The sequence below is a fragment of the Salmo trutta genome, chromosome 10, assembly GCF_901001165.1.
Source record: "Salmo trutta chromosome 10, fSalTru1.1, whole genome shotgun sequence".
NCBI lineage: Eukaryota > Metazoa > Chordata > Actinopteri > Salmoniformes > Salmonidae > Salmo > Salmo trutta.
The window spans coordinates 14,457,272-14,481,929 of record NC_042966.1 but is presented as its reverse complement, the minus strand read 5'-3'; the positions used below and the strand labels follow the sequence as shown (position 1 = coordinate 14,481,929).

The 24,658-nt window shown below is 45.6% G+C and overlaps 1 protein-coding gene across 1 annotated transcript in view; it reads left to right on the top strand.

Annotated features, from left to right (window-relative positions):
- Window positions 1-24,658, top strand: part of LOC115201174 (protocadherin-15) — a gene marked incomplete in the record, with an annotated part of 207,797 nt that overhangs the window by 165,773 nt on the left and 17,366 nt on the right. Inside the window, 9 exon segments of the mRNA XM_029764542.1 lie at window positions 5,897-6,006; window positions 7,398-7,538; window positions 9,137-9,264; window positions 12,331-12,549; window positions 13,345-13,433; window positions 15,187-15,363; window positions 20,107-20,325; window positions 20,962-20,970; window positions 21,308-21,418. Coding sequence (XP_029620402.1) covers window positions 5,897-6,006; window positions 7,398-7,538; window positions 9,137-9,264; window positions 12,331-12,549; window positions 13,345-13,433; window positions 15,187-15,363; window positions 20,107-20,325; window positions 20,962-20,970; window positions 21,308-21,418 — 1,203 coding nt within the window.

Below are 24,658 nucleotides of genomic sequence, written 5' to 3'. Positions count from 1 at the left end.
TTTATTTTTACCCATCTACCAACAGGTGCCCTTCTTTGCAAGCCATTGGAAAACATCCCTGGTCATTGTGGTTGAGTCTGTGTTTGACATTATGGGGTATTGTGTGTTGGCCAGTGACAAACAAATCTAAATTGAATCCATTTTAAATGCAGGCTGTAACACAACACATTTGGAAAAAGTCAAGGGGTGTGAATGTGCAGCATGTTTTTTAAATTCATTATTACATATTTCCTAGACCGACTAACAGCACTCTGAGGAAAACAACTCAAAACACAAACATTCCATTAAAATTCCTCCAGAAAGCTACATAAGCTTGGAGGCTTAACTTTCCTTCCAGTTATTACGAGGTGCCATAGCCTGCAGTCCATGCTCTAGATTGTAGGTACAGCATGGTGATTCAGAGAGTGTATGGGGGAACAGGGTTAGCTGTGATATGGGCATTGCTTTGTGGACCTCATTAGTCTCTCACACTTAACCGTCTGCTTATGTGGAGTGGCCATTAGAGCTGTGTCAGAGCCAGGGGAAGAGATGAGCATCCTCTTGTGTTATCTGTACAAACAGAGCAGCACTCGCCACTCACTTGGCAGCTAGGAGCGGCTGATTGGGAAATGTCAGGGGGGATTACTGGGGGCGAATGAGCTACTGAGAGCCCGTTGCCTCAGTATGGTCTTGCATAACAAAAAACGTGAGTGTGTGTGTGTGTGTGTGTGTGTGTGTGTGTGTGTGTTGTCTAAGTGCGACTCGTCTCGCACACTGCCATCCAATTGCCTCATAACTGGAGGAGAAAGGCATTACAGCTCAACTCTCAGTAATATCCTCCTTCCTTCCAAGAGAGGCTGGTACTGTGGGGATGATTTGTCTGGGAATGTGTGAGGTGGAGCACTCTCCCTCCATGCATGCTGCAGGAGGGGGTGGGTGTGTGTGTGTGGAGGATAGAAGTTTGTGTGTGTTGGTGTGTATGTCTCAGTGTATTGATGTGCATGTCAGTGTGTGTGTGTGTGTGTGTGTGTGTGTGTGTGTGTGTGTGTCATAGGTGTGTGTGTAAGGGAAGGGTGGGTGGGTGTTTCTGACATGCCCACCATGTCATGAAATATGTGGCGACTGATTCCCGGCAGGCAGCTCCCGTGTTGTCGTGGAGACCTTGAGGGAGGCAGACACAGGAAGGTGTGAGGATGGGGATGGGTGGGGAGTAGAGCTGAGGCAGTATCACTGTGAACCAACGGTCAGCCCAGCTACCAAAGTTAAGAACAACAACCCATCAGAAATACAATCTCAGCTCCTGACTATAGAAAGGTATTGGTTAGCATGCAGGTAGAGTAATATTCCTGAGCCCAGCCATATTACCATGCAGGAGGTGTTTGTGTTCTTCTGACACATTGTTACTGTTATCATGCGGCTTGTGGTTAGCAAAGAGACCAGAGAAACAGAAGATAGTTTTTTATGAATACCATTAAGTGCAAGAGGCGTAATTGTCACTCTGGCAATTGATGACATTCCAAGCCTTGACGACACGATTCAGCTTTACAGAAGGGTGATCTCAGGCCTTTACATTTTACCAATAAAGAACGACAGAAATACAGTGATAAACTGCCCTTGGGTGATGTGGTTTGCAATTGTGTTAATAAAAACATATGTTATATTGTTAGGTTGGGGTCTCCAAGGGTTAAGATTGCATGGCAATTTGTAAATTCCATATTGTATTGCAATTTATAATATATCTTGTGAAAACAGTACACAATGACGCAAGAAGATTCACTTGAATATTCCTATCTCTTGTCATATTCTTCTTTGTCAATAAAATGTCACAACAGGTTACAAAGATGTCCTTAGTTAACACCATTCACCTTGTAGGACAAAACACTCTGTCCTCTCACACTAAATATTCCAGTGGCAAGTCAATGTGCAGGGGTACGAGGTATGAGGTAGATACAGTGCATTCGGAAAGTATTCAGACCTCTTCCCTTTTTCCACATTGTGTTATGTTACAGCCTTATTCTAAAATGGATGAAAAAAAGATCCTCTTCAATCTACACACAATAACCCATAATGAAAAAGCGAAAACAGGTTTGTTGAATCTAAAAAAGTATTCAGATGCTTTGCTATGAGACTTGAAATTGAGCTCAGGTGCATCCTGTTTCCATGTTTACAACTTGATTGGAGTCCACCTGTGGTAAATTAAATTAATTGGACATTATTTGCAAAGGCACACACCTGTCAATATAAGGTCCCACAGTTGACAGTGCATGTCAGAGCAAAAACCAAGCCATGAGGTCGAAGGAATTGTCCGTAGAGCTCAGAGACAGGATTGTATTGAGGCACATATCTGGGGACGGGAACCAAAACTTTTCTGCAGCATTGAAGGTCCCCAAGAACACAGTGGCCTCCATCATTCTTAAATGGAAGAAGTTTGGAACTACCAAGACTCTTCCTAGAGCTGACTGCTCGGCCAAACTGAGCAATCTGCGGAGAAGGGCCTTGGTCAGGGAGGTGAGCAAGAACCCGATGGTCACTCTGACAGAGCTCCAGAGTTCCTCTGTGGAGATGGGAGAACCATCCAGAAGGACAACCATCTCTGCAGCACTCCACCAATCAGGCCTTTATGGTAGAGTGGCCAGAGGGAAGCCACTCCTCAGTAAAAGGCGCATGACAGACCACTTGGAGTTTGCCAAAAGGCACCTAAAGGACTCTCAGACCATGAGAAACAAGATTATCTGGTCTGATGAGACCAAGATTCAACTCTTTGGCCTGAATGCCAAGCATCAAGTCTTGAGGAAACCTGGCACCATCCCTACGGTGAAGCATGGTGGTGGCAGCATCATGCTGTAGGATCTTTTTCAGCTGCAGGGACTGGGAGACTAGTCAGGATAAAGGGAAAGATGAACGGAGCAAAATACAGAGAGATCCATGATGAAATCCTGCTCCAGAGTGCTCAGGACCTCAGACTGGGGCAAAGGTTCACCTTCCAACAGGACAACGACACTAAGCACACAGCCAAGACATTGTAGGAGTGGCTTTGGGACAAGTCTCTGAATGTCCTTGAATGGCCCAGCCAGAGCCCGGACTTGAACCCGATCGAACATCTCTGGAGAGACCTGAAAATAGTTGTGCAGCGACACTCCCCATCCAACCTGACAGAGCTTGAGAAGATCCGCAGAGAGGAATGGGAGAAACTCTCCAATTACAGGTGCGCCAAGCTTGTAGCGTCATACCCAAGAAGACTTGAGGCTGTAATCGCAGCCAAAAACCTGTTTTTGCGTTGTCATTATGGGGTATTGTGTGTAGATTGATGAGAAAAATAAACAATTGAATACATTTTAGAATAAGGCTGTAACGTACCAAAATGTGGAAAAGTGAAGCAGTCTGAATAATTTCCATATGCACTGTATGTACATGAAGGCAGTGGAAAGTGACTAGGCATCAGGATAGATGATGATGATAATAATAAGGTGTTTGAGGTAGATGTGTACATGAAGGCAGGGTAAAGTGACTAGGCATCAGGATAGATAATAATAAATGTAAAATAAAGAACAGTGTAGCAGCAGCATATGAGTGTAAAAGTGTTTTTGTGTGTTTGTGTTTAATCGATATGTGTTCTTGAGGTGTGTGTGTGTGTGTGTGTGTATGTAGTGAATGTGTGTTGTTTGTGTGAGAGTGTCAGTGTACTAGTGTTTATATAATCTTGGGAGTGTGCATAGAGTCAGTGCAAGGTAGGGTCAGTGCAGATCATCAGGGTAACCATTTAAGTATTTAACAGCCTTATGGCTAGTTAACACTCTTATGGCTTGGGGATAGAAGCTGTTTTGGAACCTGTTGGTCCGAGAGCCGATGCTCCGGTACTGTTTGCCGGGCAGTAGCAGAGTGAACAGTCTATGACTTGGGTGGCTGGAATCTATGTCAATTTTCCGGCCCTTCCTCTGACACCGCCTGATATAAAGGTCCTTAATGGCAGGGAGCTCGGCCCCAGTGATGTATTGGACTGTCCACACCACCCTCTGTAGAGCTTTGCGGTCGAGGGCGGTGCATTTGCCATACTAAGCGGTGATGCAGCCAGTCAAGAGGCTCTCGGTGGTGCAGCTGTACAACCTTTTTGAGGATATGAGGGCCCATACCAAATCTTTTCAGCTTCCTGAGGGGGAAGAAGTGCTGTCGTGCCCTTTTTATGACTGTGCTGGTGTGTGTGGACCATGTTAAGTCCTTAGTGATGTGGGCGCCAAGGAACTAGACCCACTCCACTACAGCCACGCTCTCCTTTCTTTCTCCTGTAGTCCACGATCAGGTCCTTGGTATTACTGACATTAAGGCAGAGGTTGTTGTCCTGGCACCACACTGCGAAGTCTCTGACCTCCTCCTGTAGGCTGTCTCATCGCCGTCGGTGATCAGGCCTAACGCCGTCATGTCGTCAGCAAACTTGATGATGGTATTGGAGTTGTACGTGGCCATGCAGTCGTGGGTGAACAGGGAGTACAGGAGGGGACTAAGCACACACCCCTGAGGGGCCCTCAGTTGAGGGTCAGTGTAGCAGAGGTGTTGTTGCCTACTCTCACCACCTGGGGCTGGCCCATTAGGAAGTCCAGGATCCAGTTGCAGAGGGAGTTGTTCAGTCCCAGGGTCTCCAGCTTGGTGATGAGCTTGTATGGTGTTGAACACTGAGCTGTAGTCTATGTTCAGCATTCCCACATTTCCCCTCTTGTGCAGGTGGGAGATGGCGTATGAAGTGCAGTTGAGATTGCGTCCTCTGTTTATCTGTTGGTGCGGTATGCGAATTGTTGTGTGTCTAGGATGTCTGGGATGATGATGTTGATGTATGTCATGACCAGCCTATCAAAGCACTTCATAATTAACAGATCTGAGTGCTATAGAGGGATAGTCACTAAGACAGGTTATCGTAAATTTCTTGGGAACAGGGACAATGGTGGTCAGTTTGAAATATGTTGGGATTACTGACTGGGAGAACCTTCCCTGTCTTTCATTGAGACCTTCAAGACCCTCCGTGGAATGTCTGCATCCACCACAGCTTTTTGATGTTTGCTTTACTTGCCTTACGCCCATTTAATCTGCCATTCAGTTGCTTTTAACATGCACATTTTGTTTGTGATATGAGTCAAATCAACGGAATTTTTATGAAATTGTGATAACTTACCTAGTTAATTGCCAATATTTTCGAGGTGAACCAGCTGTGATCAGAGACCACATGAATTGAGTTTATTTAATTAAATGAAATTGACCTGGGAGATTTCACAGTGCCAAGTAGGAGTATGTATAATCAAGCTATTTGGCAAAGCAATTACAGTATCTCTGCCAGTGTTTCCATTAATGTTGTCATTACACCATATCATGCAGAAATGATTTGTAAACAAGGTTGCTCCACAGTCAGTCATATCCTGGGTTAGCAGGACACTTCTCTGTGTAAAAGTAAGTGGGTAGTTTGTCTACTTTTCCTCTGTTTGTTCCAACTCCTCTGTATATAAGTGGGTGTTTTTGCTGCTTGTCTTTTCCAACTACAGTACGTCAGATAGAGTTTTAGGTCTAAGGAAGTGGAATAAAACACATGCCCAATGGCAAGGGTGCCCAACTCAATGCCTCAAGGACCATAGTCCTGCAGTTGCTTATTCCTCTCTGGCACTTTTTTGGTCAATTAACAGCTCTAATTAGTCAGAAAGTCAATCGCTGATTTAAATGGAAAATATGAAAAATACCCTTTAGGACCTAAAGATGTTGTGCCTATGGTATTAGTATGAACAGCAGTGCGGTATGGAATGCGGATTATAGCGCTGGCAGAGATCAATAGCTAACATGTGGCCTGAAAAAATTGGGTAATTTCTGTGTGTGTGTGTGTGTGTGTGTGTGTGTGTGTGTGTGTGTGTGTGTGTGTGTGTGTGTGTGTTTTTTCTTCCAGGTTTCCCCCGGTGAGTGAGATGGCTAAGGTGGGGAAGGTGGTCGGGGTCATCCTGGCTGCTGCTATCAATCAAACAATAATTTACTCTATAGTGGAGGGCAATGAGGGAGGTGAGTAGCATACTGTAACCTACACTATACCTTTGACCTAGTTCCAGAGGCCATGTTATCATTTTCTATACAGCAGTGATAGTGCCACTCATTTATTCTGACACACTATAAACAACATGAAGAAGTGATGAGGTCACTCAGAGCCATGCATGCAGCTCTGTGGCTCTATACAGCTCTATGTGGCTCTATACAGCTCTATGTGGCTCTATACAGCTCTATGTGGCTCTATACAGCTCGATACAGCAATATGTGACTCTATACAGCTCTGTGGCTCTATATAGCTCGATACAGCTCGATATAGCTCTATACAGTTCTATGTGACTATACAGCTCTATACAGCTCTATATGGCTCTTTACAGCTCTATATGGCTCTATATGGCTCTTTACAGCTCTATATGGCTCTATATGGCTCTTTACAGCTCTATGTGGCTCTACACAGCTCTATTTATTGATATTTTTATTTAACCTTTATTTAACTAGGCAAGTCAGTTAAGAACATTCTTATTTACAATGACGGCCTAGGAACAGTGGCTCTAGTCAGTCACTTACTTTCTCATCATTTAGTTATGAACCCTCCGCACCTCAGAATGATTTCACCATTTGCCTTGAGCGAGGGGTAATGTAAAATATGTTCAATGTAAGATATACACTGTCATAGTCATGGTCTAAAGGACCTAAAAGAGTACCATCTGTCCTGAGACTGCGCTCTTTTTTTGCCCCTAAGTCTACCAAAGTGTGTGTATGTTTGTGTGCACTAGTCAGTGTCCCCTGTTGCTGACAGTTTCTGCCATGTAGAAGTTCCCTGAGGGATGATTAGACCCTACCGTCCTCCCACCATTCCTCACCATGATTAAAACCGAGGCTCATGCTTTTCAGAGTGGGGAAAATATCAAATTGCATCCCCATATTGAGCCTTGCACTAAAACTGCATCTGAAGCATTTATTCATTTGGAAACAAAGGGAATTGGTTTCACTTTTAACTCTCATTAGATTCAATGAAGAAGCTCGGGAAGATAATGACAGTGTCCTTCATCGTTGTGGCTTTCAACGTTTATGGCGTGCTGGGGGAATTAATTTCTAGGTCTGAAAAGTGAGTACTAGCTATGTGTTTCAGTGTAAGTCATCAATTATGCCTTTCACAAAAAAAAACAATCAGTGACTCAGTGATTCTCCAGTGTAGAGTGATCTCTCTCTGGTGTCGTGCCTCAACACTTGACACTACACACACTGGGATTTGGGGAGGTGTCATTCTACCTAGGGACTGATACATTCTGATATGGTGCTAGCTCTGCTCTGCTCTGTGCATTATGCGTGTCTCCCTCCTCTCCCCGGACTGATATGATACGGTGCTGACTCTAGCTCTACTCTGTTGATCTGAATGTATCTCCCAGGCGTATTCCGGCTCAACAACAGCACCGGGGTGTTCTCTACGGCCAAGCAGCTGGACTACGAGACCAATGCCAGCTACATCCTCAAAGTGGAGGCAGACTCCATGGGAGTGGTCGGTTCCAATCTCAGAGCGCCCTCCAAGAGTAAGCCTGCCTGCCATTTAAACTGTCACTTGGGAAATTGCACCCTGTTTCCTATATAGTGCTTTACTTTTGCCCAGGGCTAAAAGTCTTCTTCTTTTTGTATGTTTTATTGTCACATATACCGGATAGGTGCAGTGAAATGTGTTGTTTTACATGGCCAGCCGTAGTAGCAAAAGCCTTCTGTGGGTTAATTGCCTCAGAGAGTTTGAATAACTGAAGGCAATTGTCGGCCAAACAGCTTTTTACGGCCTTAATTGGAGTAATTCAAATGTTTGTTTCTACCGTCTTTCTCTCTCTTGTAACAGAAATGTGTCTGGCATTTAGCTGTAAATTATTTCCCATCTTTGCTTTTTTCCAGAAGACTAAAAGCACGCCTCGTCCTTTCACGTTATTTAGTTTTCTAATTAGTCAACATCGTGCTGAGTTGCAGCGGAGGATACATTTTAATTAAGCAGTTACTGGTTCATGTGGCAGATTAAACAAGTCATTCATTTCTTGCCAATCTTATCGTGTCTCCTCAATATGCAGAAACAAATCACTCAAATCAATTTGATTCCAATAGCGCTGTTAGCCACTTACATCTCGAATGAAGGAAACACTTGTGGATATAGTCACTGCTGTATGTTATACACAGATAGATATTTTTGTATTGCGCTTTGTAATAGATATTGCAGGTTTCTCTTTACTCATACTCAATTGACTGAAAATTGTTGCATTTCCCCCTCCTTGTAATGGTTTGACTTATATATACCCTGGCCACTCACTATGTGTCATTCAAGCTGAGATGGGGCAGCAGCAAACGTGATCGAGGACACCCAATGGCAATAGATTAATTCCTCGTTCCACTGAAGCAGGCCTGGCAGCTAGAGTTGAGATGCGGTGGGAGTATCATCATGGGGGGGGGGGGGGGGGGGGGGGGCTATTGATGATGTTTGATTCATTCCACTGGAGGAGGTGGAGTGTTAAATGGCTGCTCTCGAGCGTAGTGTGGATGGGTTCTCCCCGTTGCGTTTGGCTATGAAGGTGGCCACCCATCAACTGTATAATGAAGACACTTTGTTCAAGTGATTAGAGCCACCTCACTGATTCAACAGGGGCATGTGTGTGTGTGTGGCTTGTGTGCCTGCGTGCGTACATTTGCGTGTGCGTGCATGTGTCTGTGTGTGTTGCATCGCAGCAGCAGGTACTCTCCTGTTGTTGCCCGTTTAGTGTTGTCGTCCGCTGTAACATTGGACATCCTGGCAGGGATAAACGACAAATGTGCCGACTACTGTCCCCTTGGTCGGTCCCAGAGCATTTTGTCAGATGATGTATAGCATTTTATTTGGCAAGGTCCCTCGGCGCAGTTGTAACCCTTCAGGATGTGGCTTGGCTTTTTACTATGACAAACCGCAATGCAGTGTTGTACTATATTAGTCAAACGTCTAAATCAGTGTGTTGGCAGTGAATTGTAGACTTACTATTTTGTATATGATGCACATTTAGGCTGTTTAGACATGCCCTCTAGTTTTTTTCCATTTCCATTTAATCCAAATGAGATTCACCTTTTCTCTGGGGGTTCATTTTGAATTCGTTGTTTCTTTCTCCTCTGTTTGCAGCTAACACAGCGAGGGTGTTCATTGACGTTTGGGATGAGAATGATCACCCTCCTGTCTTTACCAAATCCTTGTACCTGGGAGGAGTGGCAGAGGACGCCAAAACATTCACTTCTGTACTACAAGTTCAGGTACAACCAGCTCTTTTCAAACACAAAGGCTGCGTTTAGACAGGCAGCCCAATTCTGTTTATTTTTCCCAAAGCTTTTTCAGCACTGATCTGATTGGTCAAAAGACCAATTAGTGAAAAAAAGATCAGAATTGGGCTGCCTGTCTGAACACAGCCTAAGTGTACCACTTCTAGATAGTGCAATTGGTGTCTTAAAAGAACAACCAATTATTTTCTACAATTGAACTTTTCTAAAATGGAACTATCAAAACATCGTCAAATATACGTGACACATTTCACGATCACTCCTCCTCTCAATGAAACCAGCCAAAGGAACAGAAAGGTTTTACGCCCCAAAAATGTGTCTGGTTGAGTGATTATCTGTGTTTGCATTTGAAATGCAGAGTTTTGTAGCTGTAATCCTGGGAGGACTGTTATTTTCCCTGCCGGTATCTTTGGCCCGTGTTGACAATGCATTACCAGCTGGAGGCTCTAACATCTGAGACTTTCTGACACCCCTGGCAATACTTAGAATGCTAAGGCCGTAGAGGCTCTCACATACAAATGTCCACACACCTGTCAATCGCATGCCACACCATCCTGTGTGAAAGGGAATTATTCCCTGGGTGTGCGCCAGGGTGTGCATTCACATGTTCAACGTGTTGTTTTGGCGTTTATTTTTCGCACCTTTTGTAGCTAAAGCCACTGTGACACCTGTTGGGTGGGTGGGTGGGCGTGCGTGCACGCGCAGTGATGAGGGCAGACTATACAGCGTCCACACAAGGGCACCTTTCATTATAATCCTAATCACTACCCGCTGGATGGTCATTTGCATCTCATGCTCTGTTGCAGAGCCGTAGATGTCTGTCTGTCTGTCTGTCTGTCTGTCTGTCTGTCTGTCTGTCTGTCTGTCTGTCTGTCTGTCTGTCTGTCTGTCTGTCTGTCTGTCTGTCTGTATCTGCCTCTACCATGTCTGTCTGTATCTGCCTCTACCATGTCTGTCTGTATCTGCCTCTACCATGTCTGTCTGTATCTGCCTCTACCATGTCTGTCTGTATCTGCCTCTACCATGTCTGTCTCTGCCTGTATCTGCCTCTACCATGTCTGTATCTGCCTGTACCATGTCTGTGTGCAACTGGAGTAGGCAGCAAGACTGTTAGTGCAGAGCACACAGTTGCAAACGGGTTTGCCAGGAGCCTCTAAAGAGAGATAATCCTTTCGACCAGGAGGTAATGGAATTACTGGGTCAAAGATTTACTGAGCTGAGACTCCCACTGGTTCCATCTCCTAACGGTATCATTCAACTTTCTCAGGTGTTTCACTCATCGTCCGGGTCAATATCTTCCTCTTTAGTATTCATACCTATTCCCTGTTGCTTAACTAATCGGAAATTCATAGAAGATCTGAATATAGATTTCTGTAAAAGCCGCTCAGTATCTCTAAGATTAGACTAATCTACTTTGAAATCCTTCTTTAAATAGGTTTTTAGGGAGAAAGAAGGAATCTAAACCCCTGTGGAGTGGTGTATAACCTGAAGAAGGGATAGATGGACACACATGAGAACATACTACAGTTTACTATGGAATACTACAGTACTTACTACAGAATTATGTAGCAAACTGTAGTATACTGTAGAATGCTATACTACACACTGTAGTATCCCTCAATCATGTGTAGTACTTACTATAGAATGTTGTAGTATACTGTACACTACTACAGTAAATACCACAGTACATACTACAGTTATCTACAACAACAAAAAACACTGTAGTAAATACTACAGTAACGTCTGCCGTAACACTACAGCCCGCAAAAACACTACACTTTTTTTAACTATAGTAAATATTACAGTATTTCATTTGCATATACCCTGCCTTTTCCCCTCCCGCATGTCGCAATTTGTGTCACCCATAAGTGAGGAACCTACATGCCAAGTATAAACCATATTGTGTTCCCTAAAGTGTGTAGAAAAGAACAGAAGCTCTGAACTATCCATACAGTCCTTAGTACCACCAACCTACAGGTTATGGAAATGTCTCTCTTCGTATTTTTCCTACAGGTTTCCTGAAAGAAAAAAAGCCTCCACTTCTATGTCAAAGATAATAAAACAAAAACGCTATAGTAAAAACTACAGTAATGTCTGCAAAAACACTTCAGTAAATACTACAGTATACTGTACTACAGTCCACAAATACACTACAGTGAATACAACAGTAAAGTCCGCAAAAACACCACAGTGAATATTAGAGTATTTTTTTTCATGCGGGGAGAGAGCGAGAGACAGAAGCGAGACGTGGCAATGTAGAAATAAATAATGACTCGTTGTCTAAGCGACACATGTTGTCTGTGAAGGACACATTGATCTGATAATTACTGTAAGTCGTTTTGGAGGAATGCATTTGTGTCTCTGTATATATAGGAGAACAAAGAGGAACCTCTGCAAAGAACAAATCCAATGGCATGAGGGTTTCACAGCAAATCAGCCTCAAATCTGATCCACAGTTTCAAACAGGTTGGGCTTTCTTTCAGAACACAGTCAAAGAGCTCTCCTTTCTCCGCTTGCGCTGTCTCTGTGCCACATTTTCACTCTGCATTCATAGACTGATGTGTTCTTTCCTGGTCTGGTCTGGTCTGGTATCACCAATAACTAACCCAGGTGGTGGAAGAACATTTTAGATATATAGTGTTAGCCTGTGGTGTACGATTGAGTTGGATGAATCTTGCAGAATATAGGAAATATCTAATTTGTATTAATGACTCCGGCGGGGCAGGGCACAGTGCTGTCACACTCAGTCCCAGTCGTAGAAAGGTATTATAAATCAATGTCACTGCAGAGCAATGTGGCAAATGGTGAAATCAGCTGGGCAGATTGACAGGAGTTTTTCTGTTGGAGAGTGGCTCGCAGCTCAAAGACTCCCCCTACAGCAAGAATTGAGAACTACAACTGCCCCAAGAATCAATCTGTGCCCTTTCATTTTCGATGGATGAGTTGATCTGTATCTTGATGTTGTGTTGTTGTTGATGACGCTGCTGTGTTTGAACCTCTTGAATCCTTTGACTCCCATGTGTCTGTGTTTGTCTGTCTCAGGCCCTGGACAAGGACACAGGGAATTACAGCTCCATGCAATACAGGATTATTATCCCCCCCACCACCGACGGCAAGGATGGCTTTGTCATCGAGCCCTACACCGGCGTCATCAAGACTGCCATTATGTACAGGAACATGCGACGGTCCTACTTCAAGTTTGAAGTGGTCGCCACCGACAATTACGGCGAGGGGGGGCTGAGCAGCAAGGCAGAGGTGGTGGTGAGTTTGTCCTGCTCCCAGAGAATTGAACGGGTATGTCCGTTCTAGCCGTTCTATTTCTGTCGCTGTGCCCTGAAAAGCCATTGGTCTCCATCTGGTGCCCACAGAGTCTTTGTTCAATGCTAAGTTCTGTCAGTGCCAGCTTTTCATAGCCTTCTTCTTGATCAATTCCAGCTTATGGCTCTTTTAAAAATAACTGAGGGACCAACATTAAGTGTGTCGATATCCACAATATCAATATCTCCGCTCCCCAGGTGTATATTGGCATTAAACACCCCAGCCCTCCCAAAAGACACACTCAAAAGCTTCCCACGGGAATTGCATTTGTAAAAAAGCATGGTGTTGCTACTCCAGCTAATCAATGGTCCGTGTCCTGTGCCAGCCTTGTGGTAGATAGGCTAGCTATCCCCGAGAGAGTAGATGAATGTGTGTTCCTTCCGTGCTGGCCTCTTCCCAGTTTGTTGCAAATTGAACTGTCCCAGGGCAGATGGGGACCATTGATTATACATTGCGGCCTTGAGCAGCCTATTTTACTCCCTTTGCTCTTAATGAAAGAAGAGGCTGGCTCGGCCAGAGCCTTGCCTGAACGAGAGGAACCACGCTGCGGCTAAGTTCATCTAATTCCAATGGGAAGCTTCATTTCATGGGTACTGCACAAACTACAGGGAGATTTTCCGTGTGGTTTAACCTGCTGTCCAACGTTAAAGCTTATTTGTGGAAGTTACGGAGGGGAGGGAAATAGATGCTTGTTTTGTGTCTGTACCATTGATCATCTGATTGAACCCTGTTCCCCAGGTATCCGTGGTGAATCTGATGGATATGCAGGTGGTGGTCTCCAACGTTGCTCCTACAGTGGTGGAACAGAACAAGGACAAGCTCCTCGGGTAATCCTCGGGATATCTAAGATATCTTATAATCCATATATTAACAGTCAAGTCGCGACTGTGCTTATAGCCGTCTCCTATACTTGATATGCAAACAGTTACATTTGGCCCGTTCCCAAGCATGCAGGTGTTTCAGGGGGGGCTGTATGAATCAGTGTGCAATGTTGGTTTTATCGCTGCCTTCTATCGAGATGAAACGGTGTCCCGCTGTTTGACGGCTGCTCAAATTAAAGTTGTAGGCGACGCGAGCCTTCCCTCAGTTTCCGTTAGAGCCTTCCCTCAGTTTCCGTTAGAGCCTTCCCTCAGTTTCCGTTAGAGCCTTCCCTCAGTTTCCGTTAGAGCCTTCCCTCAGTTTCCGTTAGAGCCTTCCCTCAGTTTCCGTTAGAGCCTTCCCTCAGTTTCCGTTAGAGCCTTCCTTCAATTTCCGTTAGAGCCTTCCTTCAGTTTCCGTTAGAGCCTTCCTTCAGTTTCCATTAGTGCCGCTCACCTCCTGTCTCCGCGGCTCTGTCAGAGCTCTGTCATACACTTCACACAGCCACTCAATGATGGTTCCATCCTCGTCTTGAGCTTACTGCTTAGCTATTAGCATTGTGATCAGAAAGGCGTCCAACTTCTCTCTGAAGCTAAATTGCAAATGAGGAAGAGAGGGAAAGTGTCAGTGGCTCCCTGGCTGTCTCCTGTTCCTCTGAGGTGGGGGGTGGGGGAAGAGCGTGTGTGGGTGCAGCTGAATTCCAGCATACTGACTGTGCGTGAGCTTGTGTGTATTGGCTGTATTGCTTCTGTACACCTATCCATCACTCAACCTATCCACTTACTGACAAACAGTCATACAGTACCAGTCCTCCATGATGGACTTCCTCTGACAGGATCTCATCCCAGGTCTCCACTTTAGCTCCAAGGGCTATGGCCCCAGCTGTGGAGCCACCTAGTTTATTAGTGTTCTCCCCACCCAAGCAGAAATGCATCCATTTGGTTACAATTCTCTCCTGCCATCCTCTTTTTGGAGTTTCCCTGGGGAGCGGGAACATCCAGGGCACAGCAGGTAATTGTTTCAACATCTATTTTGCCGTTGCCGTCCCGCTCAGATCAGAGCTTCTGGCTGCAGACGCCCACCACCAAACAAGGGTTGTCTGAACTGGCCGCTATTTCCTACATAGTGAACTACCTTTGACCAGAGCCCAATGCTGGTATAGTGGGTAGTGCACTTTATAGTGAACAGCGTGCCATGTAAGATGCATTTGCCTTGAACTGATTCTATTGTAGATACTTCAATTAGGAATTTTGGAGATGGAGCACCATTTTTGGCTCTACATTGCAATCCAAAACCATTTAGAGTGAGAGGTGATTTTGACAGGGTCATGGAAACGTGTGGGAATTGACTCTTTATAGTTGCTGATGGTCTCAAGGAGGATATAGGGTGCCATGTTTTTCATTGGAAATGCAATGCACAACCTCATTCTAATCACTGTCCTAATTCATGTACTGATCAAGGACGCATCCTCTGACTGAGAAATCCTTTCAGTGAGCCTGAATCCATTCAGTCAAGGCCTCTTCCTTTTTAAACAGTTGAGGCAGCGTTAGCTCAGTATCAAGTGGTGAAATGGAGTACAGCTACAGGTCGGTGTAGCAACTATGAATTGCAGTACGTTATTACCATTTGGATTTAACATATAATTTACTATTTTCCCAGAGATCCTGCTGTCACCTTGTTCTTATACAAAGCACCTGATTATTCCTTCCTCTCCCTCTGCAGGATCTTGGAGCGCTATGTGCAGGACCAGATTCCCGGGGCCAAAGTGGTGGTGGAGTCCATCGGGCCGCAGCGGTTCGGCGATGGCTTCGAGCAGGAGGACTACTCCAAGTCGGACCTGATGGTTTACGCCATCGACCCTCTGACCAACCGGGCCATCTCACGCCAGGAGCTATTCAAGTGAGTAGTAGCCTGTTACTACAGTGGCCCTGAGGGACACCCCTTGTAGTATCTAGATACACCATTCCCGTGGAGCAGGTGTTTACCCAGTGGCAGACAGAGGCGTGTGTGCGGCAGGGGGGATGTCACCACTCACCAGGGTTCTTTTGTTTCCCGTCACCCTGCAGTCAGGGCCTCATTAGAGAGCCAACCTCCTCATGCCCTCGTACGACAGCAGCTCTAGTTCTGCCATTCAACTGGCTGACAACCCGCTACTGCTCCCTACCAACTCTACACAGCAGGCTCAGTGTTCATCTAACCACCCTCTGCCTCTTGCAGCATGTCAAATAGGCCTAGTGAGCAACGGCAATATGATTGTGTTGCAGTGTGCCCCCACACCTGTCATTTATGATTCCAGGCATTACAAGGAGTAACGTGTTGCACACTCTGTGGTGTTCCATTGTTATATATATATTTATCTCTGATCCATGTTCTATCGATTCGGTAATTTCAATGAACCCGGGAATAAATATAACATTCAGAGATGCATAACTGGATATCATACTGCTGTTCTCATACATATTGTTCTATGACTAGAGCCATTAGTTTATACATTTTACATGTTATCCAGAGTGACTTACATTAAAGTAGCAGAAAAGTCAGAACCGGTAAGGGGGAAAAAGTAAAGTGCAAGTGTTAGTTCACAGAGAATATTTTTTGCAGGGGAGGTGTGAGAAGGGGTTGGGGGGGGGTGCTGTGGGATTATTTAAGATACTCTTTGAGGAGGCAGGGTTTCGAATGTTTTCGGAAGATGGGCAGGGACTCTGCTGTTCTGGCTTCAGGGGGAAGCTGATCAGACTGCCAGGGCAGAGAAGAGCTTGGACTGGGCTGACCGGGAGCTGCCCTCCTGTAGGGGTGGGAGGGCCAAGAGACCAGAGGTGGCAGACCAGAGTGCTTGGGTTGGGGTGTAGGGTTTGAGCATACCCTGAAGGTAGGGAGGGCCAGCTCCTCTTGCTGTTCCATAGGTAAGCACCATGGTCTTGTAGTGGATGCGAGCTTCGACTGGAAGCTAGTGAAGTGTGCGGAGGAGTGGGGTGACATTGGAGAACTTGGGAAGGTTGAACACCAGGCGGGCTGGATAAGTTGCAGGGGTTTGATGGCACAAGCAGGGAGACCAGCCAAGAGTGAGTTGCAGTAGTCCAGACGGGAGATGACAAGTGCCTGGAGTTGTCAACCGTGAAGGAGAGGACTTTGAACGGGCAGGCCTTCCCTGGGAGGAAGAACAGTGCCGTCTTGTCGAGGTTAAATTTGAGGTGGTGGGCCAACATCCAAGCTGAGATATCTGCCAGGCACGCAGAGATGCGTTTCGCCACCTGGATGTCAAAAGGGGGGAGGGGGAAAGTAGTTGAGTGTCATCCGCATAGCAATGATAGGAGAGATATTGCGAGAATATGACGGAGCCAAGTGACTTGGTGAATAGAGAGAAGAGGAGATGGCCTCTAACCGAACCCTGGGGGACACCAGTCATGAGAGTACGTGGTGCAGACATAGATCCTCTCCACGACACCTGGTAGGAGCGGCCTGCCAGGTAGGAGGCATTCCAAGAGTATGCAGAGCCTGAGACACCCAGCCCTGAGAGGGTGGGGAGAAGGATCTGATGGTTCACAGTGTAGAAGGCAGCGGATAGATCTAGGAGGATGAGAACAGAGGAGAGAGAGTCAGCTTTGGCAGGGCGGAGAGCCTCCATGACAGAGAGAAGAGCAGTCTCGGTTGAGTGACCCGTATTGAAGCCTGACTGGTTAGGGTCAAGAGGATCGTTCTGAGAGATGGTGAGAGAGTTGGTCAGAGACAGCCCGCTCAAGTGTTTTTGAAAGAAAAGAAAGAATAGATATAGGTCTATAGTTTTTGACGTCAGAGGAGTCGAGTGTTGGTTTCTTGAGGGGGGAGCGACTCGGGCCATTTTGACATTTTGAAGTTAGTGGGGATGCAGCGACTGGTCAGGGATGAGTTGAGGAAGTAAGGAATGGGAAGGCTCCAGAGATGGTCTGGAGAAGGGAGCAGGGGATGGGATCGAGCGGGAACGTTGTCGGGTGGCCGGACCTCACTAGTCACAGGATTTCATCTGGAGGGAGAGGGGAGAAAGAGGTCAAGGAGTAGGGTAGCTCTGTGTGAGTGGGACCAGTGGACTCGATAGGCTGAGTGAATGAGGAGCGGATGTCGTTAACCTTCTTTTCAAAGTGGCTGACAAAGTTGTCCGCAGAGAGGGAGGGGGGAGGGGGTGGATTAAGGAGGGAGGAGAAGGTGAAAAAGTGTTTCCTGGGGTTATTTTAGAGTGATCGAAAGTGGCTTTAGCAGCGCATACAGAGAAAGAGAAGGTAGAGAGGAGGGAGTGGAAGGATGATTGTTTAGTTTTTCTCAATTTTCACTGCCCGCAGCCCTGTTCTGTAAGCTCGCAATGAGTTATTCAGCCACAAAGCAGGAGGGAAGGGCCGAGACTGGCCAGGAGGAAAGGGGACAGTGCGAGTCATAGTATGCAGAAAGGGAGGAGAGTAGGGTTGAAGAAGCAGAATCAGGAGACGGGAGGGAGAAGAATTTAGCAGAAGGGAGAGATGATAGGAGAGAAGAGAGTAGTGGGGGAGAGAGAGAACGAAGATTGCGACAGGGTCTGAGCAGTTAGGGTTGGAGGAAAGGGATACAGAAAAGGAACAAATAAGACCTGGAGGGGGATGCAGTGAGATTAGTAGGCAAACAGCCTCTAGTAAAGATGAGGTCAAGCTTATTGTCAGTCGTGGGAGTGGGAGGGGACTGGGGAAGGGTGAGGTCAAAAGAGGCAAGGAGATGGCGCGCCGAGTGGCGCAGTGGTCTAAGGCACTGCATATCAGTGTTGCAGCATCACTACAGCCTGGTGGTCGGTCCCAGGCTGTGTCATTACTGGCCATGACCGGGAGTCCCATAGGGTGGCGCACAACTGGCCCAGCATCGTTCGGGTTAGGGGAGGGTTTGGCCGGGGGGACTTTACTTGGCTCATCGCACTCTAGTGACTCCTTCAGGCGTGCTGGGCGCATGCAGGCTAACTTCGGTTGTCAGTTGAAACTGTGTTTCCTCCGACACATTGGTGCGGCTGGCTTCTGGGTTAAGCGAGTGGGTGTTAAGAAGCGCAGTTTGGCGGATCATGTTGTTTCGGAGGACGCATGACTCGATCTTAGCCTCTCCCGAGCCCATTGGAGAGTTGCAGCGATGAGACAAGATTGTAATCACGAAATTGGGGATAAAAAGGGGGTAAAGATTACAACTAAAATAAAATAAAAAAATAAGAGGCAAGGAGGGGAAAGAGAGAGTTGGAAAGAAAGGAATCGAAAGCAGAAGTCTGGAGGTTGAAGTCACCAAGTACAAAGAGCGGTGAGCCATCGTCAGAAAATTAGCTTATCAAGGTGTCAAGCTCATTGAGGAACTCTCTAAGGGCACCTGGTGGGTGATAGATGACAACAATATTAAGCTGGAGTGGACAAGTGACAGTGACAGCATGGAATTCAAATAAGGAAATGGACAGGTGGGAGAGGGAGAAAATAGAAAATCTCCACTTAGGAGAAATGCGTAGCCCTGTGCAACCAACGCAACGACCAGATGCTCTCGGACTATGAGAGAAAACGTAGTCAGATGAAAAGAGAGCAGCTGATGTAGCAGTGTTCTTTGGGGTTATTCATGTCTCTGTCAGGGCCAAAAAGTCAAGGGACTGAAGGGCAGCATAGGCTGAGATGAACTCAGTGTTCTTCACCGCAGATTGGCAGTTCCAAACGCTGCCAGAGATCAGGAATTCCACATGGGTTGTGTGCTCAGGGTCCACTAAATTAAAAGGATTTCAGCCAAGGGGTGGGGATTGTCTGTAAAGCCTACAGTGACAGGAGTAAACTGGGATATAAAACACACAGAATTGCCAAAGCTACAAAAGAGCAAAATGAGATCTGAAAATAAATATACTGAACAAAAATATAAACGCAACATGCAATAATTTCAACCATTTTACTGAGTTACAATTCATATAAGGAAATCAGTCAATTGAAATAAATTCATTAGGCTTTAATCTATGGATTTCACATGAAATGCAGGGGCGCAGACACTGGGGAGCCTGGCCCAGCCAATCAAAATGAGTTTTTCCCCACAAAAGGGCTTTATTACAGAGAGAAATACTCCTCCGTTTCATCATCTGTCCGGGTGGCTGGTCTCAGACAATCCCGCAGGTGAAGAAGCTGTATGTGGAGGTCCTGGGCTGGCGTGGTTACACGTGGTCTGTGGTTGTGAGTCCGGTTGGACGTACTACCAAATTATCTAAAACGATGTTTGAAATGTTAGAGAAATTAACATTCAGTTCTCTGGCAACAGCTCTGGGGGAAATTTGTGCACAACATTTGAGAGAAATAAGATTTTTGTGCATACTGAACATTTCTGGGATCTTTTATTTAATCTCATGAAACATGGGACCAACACTTTACATGTTGTGGTTATATAGGTAAGATACTCACGTGAGAGAGTGATGTGAAGAAATCCTGTCTTTCCTTCCTCTAATAACTTGTCAGAAGCGTCTTTGTTTCGGCAACGGGCTTAATTTTGCAATGAGACCTTTCCTGACGAAGGCCTGGTCAGCTCAGTTGAGGTGATCAGGAAAAACTCCAGGCCGACTGACGATGAGGATGATGGGTAGTGATAAAGATGATGATGACTGTGTGTGTGTAACTGTACTGTATATATTGTCTGTTTACATCCAAGGTTTCTGGATGGGAAGCTGCTGGACATCAACAAGGAGTTCCAGCCGTACCTGGGCCGAGGTGGGAGGATCCTAGAGATCCGCACACCGGATGTGGTGACCAGTGTGAAGAAGGCCGTGCAGACCGTGGGCTACACAGAGGGGGCGCTGCTCGCCCTAGCCATCATCATCATCCTCTGCTGCATCCCCGCCATCCTCATCGTCATCATCACCTACAGGCAGTGAGTAAAAAGAACAGTTCGAAGTTCAGTTGCTTTATTGGAAGTGAGTATGACTAGGGCACAGGGCAGGACATAGGGAATAGGGCATCAGCCTGGTGCAGATAGAGACAGTAGTGTAGACACAGGGGTTTAGACAGCAAGCTACCTGCTCTCCAGCCCCCAGAGGCTCTCCCTAATAACCATCATTTTAGGAGGAAGCTAGCTTTCACTCCGCAATTTACCATGGAAACGCCTTTGAGAGCCAGCCTAATTGTTTATTTATACAGCGTAAAAGCACATTAATTAATGCCAGAGCAGACAAACACTGCAGACTGATTGTTGCCGTTTGGGGAGATTTCACCCCCCCCCCCCCTCCCCCCCCGCTCTGAGCCTGCAAACTAAGCCGGGAAGGCTAGACTGAAGGCTGTCACAAATTCAAGGATGGATGGTAAACAGATGACAAGAGAATCCTCAGTGTCATCATCTTCGGTGTCTCAGGTTCAGGAAATTGGCTTAACCTACAGTGAATTCTTTCGCTCTCTTTATTTTTGCATCAAGACAATGATTATAAGAAGCATTTTGTCTGTAATTTGCCCTTCGCTATTACTAACACCCTTCTCTTTCTTCCGCTCTCTCGTTTCCTTTCATTATCAACAGATTCAAAGAGTGAGTATTATTGTCGTTATTACTTATTTCTATTGCCTTTATTTGGACACATGCATTCACATTCCACTGTTTTCAAAGTAAACGTTTGGGATCAGGGAAGTCAATGAAATCTAAAACAAATAAATTGTGCATAACCTGTTTTTATACGCTCCCTTATATTGCAGTCGGAGGCCTATAAATAAGAAATGTGCCGGCAAAATTGGTTTATTTGAGTATATTATGGTGACACTGCGTACCGAGCGACGTGCATGTATAATGTAGCAGTGTCCTGTTCGAATATGCTGATGCTGTAACTTAACGTAACTTGGTTGACTTTCTCTCCATGGTATTACTAAAGGAGACAAGCGGAGTGTGCTAAAACTGCCCGGATCCAAATGGCCCTCCCTACAGGCAAATCAGTGGGCGCCGCCACCAACAACCTTTACGAAGAACTTGGGGACAGTGCCATGTAAGTGTTATGATATATCCCAACAAATTCCATCATGTGTCCCCTCAGGGCCGGCCCGCCCATCAGGCAGGGTTATGCGGTAGCCTACGGCGGAAGATTGACAAGGGAGGCATTTTCCAAGCTTACCTGACCAAGACGCACCTTCAACAACATACACTGAAGAAAAATATAAACTTAACATGCAACAATTTCAAAGATTTTACTGAGTTACAGTTCATATAAGGAAATCAGTCATTTTAAATAAATTCAATAGGCCCTAATCTATGGATTTCACATGACTGGGAATACAGATATGCATCTGTTGGTCACAAAGACTTTAAAAAAAGGTAGGTGTGTTGGATCAGAAAACCAGTCAGTATCTGGTGTGGCCACCATTTGCCTCATGCAGCGCGACACATCTCCTGCTCATAGAATTGATCAGGCTATGGATTGTGGCCTGTGGAATGTTGTCTCGCTCCTCTTCAATGGCTGTGCAAAGTTGCTGGATATTGTCGTGAACTGGAACACGCTGTCGTACACGTTGATCCAGAGCATCCCTAACATGCTCAATGGGTGACATGTCTGATGAGTATACAGGCCATGGAAGAACTGGGATGTTTTAAGCTTCCAGGAATTGTGTACAGATCGTTGTGATATGGGGCCATGCATTATCATGCTGAAACTTGATGGCGGCGGATGAATGGCACAACAATGGGCCTCAGAATCTTGTCACTGTATCACTAAAATGCAATTAATAAAATCAATAAAATGCAATTATGTCCGTAGCTTATACCTAACCCCACCTCCACCATGGGGCACGCTGTTCATAAGGTTGACATCGGCAAACCGCTCTCCCACCTGACCCCTTACACGCTCTCTGCCATCTGCCCGGTACAGTTGAAACCGTGATTCGTGAGCATACTTCTCCAGCATACCAGTTGCCATCGAAGGTGAGCATTTGTCCACTGAAGTCGGTGACGACGCCGAAATGCAGTCAGGTCAAGACCCTGTTGAGGACGACGAGCACGCAGATTAGCTTCCCTGAGACGCTTTCTGACAGTTTGTGCAGAAATTCTTTGGTTGTGCAAACCCACAGTTTCATCAGCTGTATGTGTGGCTGCGCTCCATCAACATTCCGTCAAAAAATCATCTAATATAAATCATGTAGCAGATATACAATATGGTAGAAATAAAATGTAGCCTTTGCTGTCGCCTACAGGCTGAAGATAAAATGTGTGCAATGCAACGAGATGGACAATTCTTACATCATGCACGTTTCTCCGATTTTAAATAGCCCAACCTAAATGGGTCCCAATCAAATAAAAAAATGCGCTGACATTTGAACAAACCCCATACAAAAAATTGATAATCAGGCTACTCACATCTGATGTCTAGGCGTTTCACCCCATGGGCTACATTGTCATGATCAGTTTGTATCCAATTGGTAGTTACAATCTTGTCCCATCGCTGCAACTCCCGTACAGACTCGGGAGAGGCTAAGATCGAGAGCCATGCGTCCTCCGAAACACGGCCCTGCCAAGCCACACTGCTTCTTGACACACTGCTCACTTAACCCGGAAGCCAGCCCCCCCAATGTGTCCAAGGAAACACCGTACACCTGGCGACCGTGTCAGCGTGCATGTGCCCGGCCCACCACAGGAGTCGCTAGAGCGCGATGGGACAGGAACATCCCGGCCAAACCCTCCCCAAACCCGGATGACTCTGGGCCAATTGTGCGCCACTGGCTGCGACAGAGCCCGGGATCGAACCCGGATCTGTAGTGATGCCTCTAGCACTGTGATGCAGTGCCTTAGACTGCTGCGCCACTCTTTTGGACGTCTATGTTTGGTTCAGATTTGGTCCTGTCTGGACTGGCCCTGATTTGGTCCAAAAATAGACCTTTGTAAATGACACAACTTTCTTTCAGAACTGAAAATTAACTGGATTTCTGTGTCCAGAAAATACTTTTTTTTATGTCTGGAAAATATGAATTTTCACCTTAATTCAGAACCTAAAATTTACCTAACTTCAACATCTGGAAAATATGTATTCTAGATATCTTTAAACGTCATTTTGCTTACTGGGACTATTCTAGATTTGCCAGTATATGATGGTGGCATTTTTTGTTGTTGCTTCGCCTAGGGCGGCAGAACAGCCTAGACTGGGCCTGTAGTGTTCTTGCAAATTCTCTTTTTGATTTAGAATCGGACCAATTTCCCTGGCCATGATTGGGTTCCCTGGTCAAACAGGCGCTGCTGTAGACATTGTTTTAAGTTTATCTGGGAGGTTAAAGACATGCTGCGTTTCAGTGTAATTCGGGGCAAAGCTGTTATCACTGTTCCATGGCTCAGCAGTTTCCTGCCTTCCAGATACGCTCGCTGCCATTAACATAATATCCTTTTATATGCAAGGAGAATACAATCTGGAATCTTTATTATTTTAGATTTTTGTCCATCTTGAACAGTAAAGAAAATCCAACCAGACTGGGCAGCTCTTTGAAAAATAGGGGGAAATTAATGTCAATTTAAGATCATTAAAGTAAATGCAGCCACTATTCATATGGGCCGTGGTGAATCATAGTTAATTTTATCGATAAGGCTGTTGAGTACATGGAGCGCAGGCTGGATTCTAGGGTTATCAGTGTGGTACGCTGCTCAAATTGCCCTCAGTGCTCACTTTGTTTTCTTGCGTTGTAGCTTCCTCCAATGCAATGCCAGGGCAGATTATTTTTGATATGGTCAGCCATCCACCGGATAATTAATTCTGCCATTATTGGTTGTACAGCCTATAGCATTTATTTGATTCACCCTGCGTTTCCTGCTATACTCATCTGTCTATCTTATTCCCTTATCCTCCCTTCCTTGGTCTCCAGAATAAAGTGAGTACTTCTGTTGTATCGCTAGGTTGTAACCGTGGGGGTAAAATCTGTGAGCTGTGAAAGTTGTGCAGTTGCTCATTAGACTATTAGTTTCCGCTTCGTGTCTGTTGGCTATTATTTATGTAGGAGGCCCTTTTATTGTACAGTTGAAGTCGGAAGTTTACATACACTAAGGTTGGAGTAATTAAAACTTGTTTTTCAACCACTCCACAAATTTCTAGTTAACAAACTATAGGTTTGGGAAGTCGGTTAGGACATCTACTTTGTGCATGACACAAGTAATTTTTCCAACAATTGTTTACAGACAGATTATTTCACTTATAATGTATCACAATTCCAGTGGGTCAGAAGTTTACATACACTAAGTTGACTGTGCCTTTAAA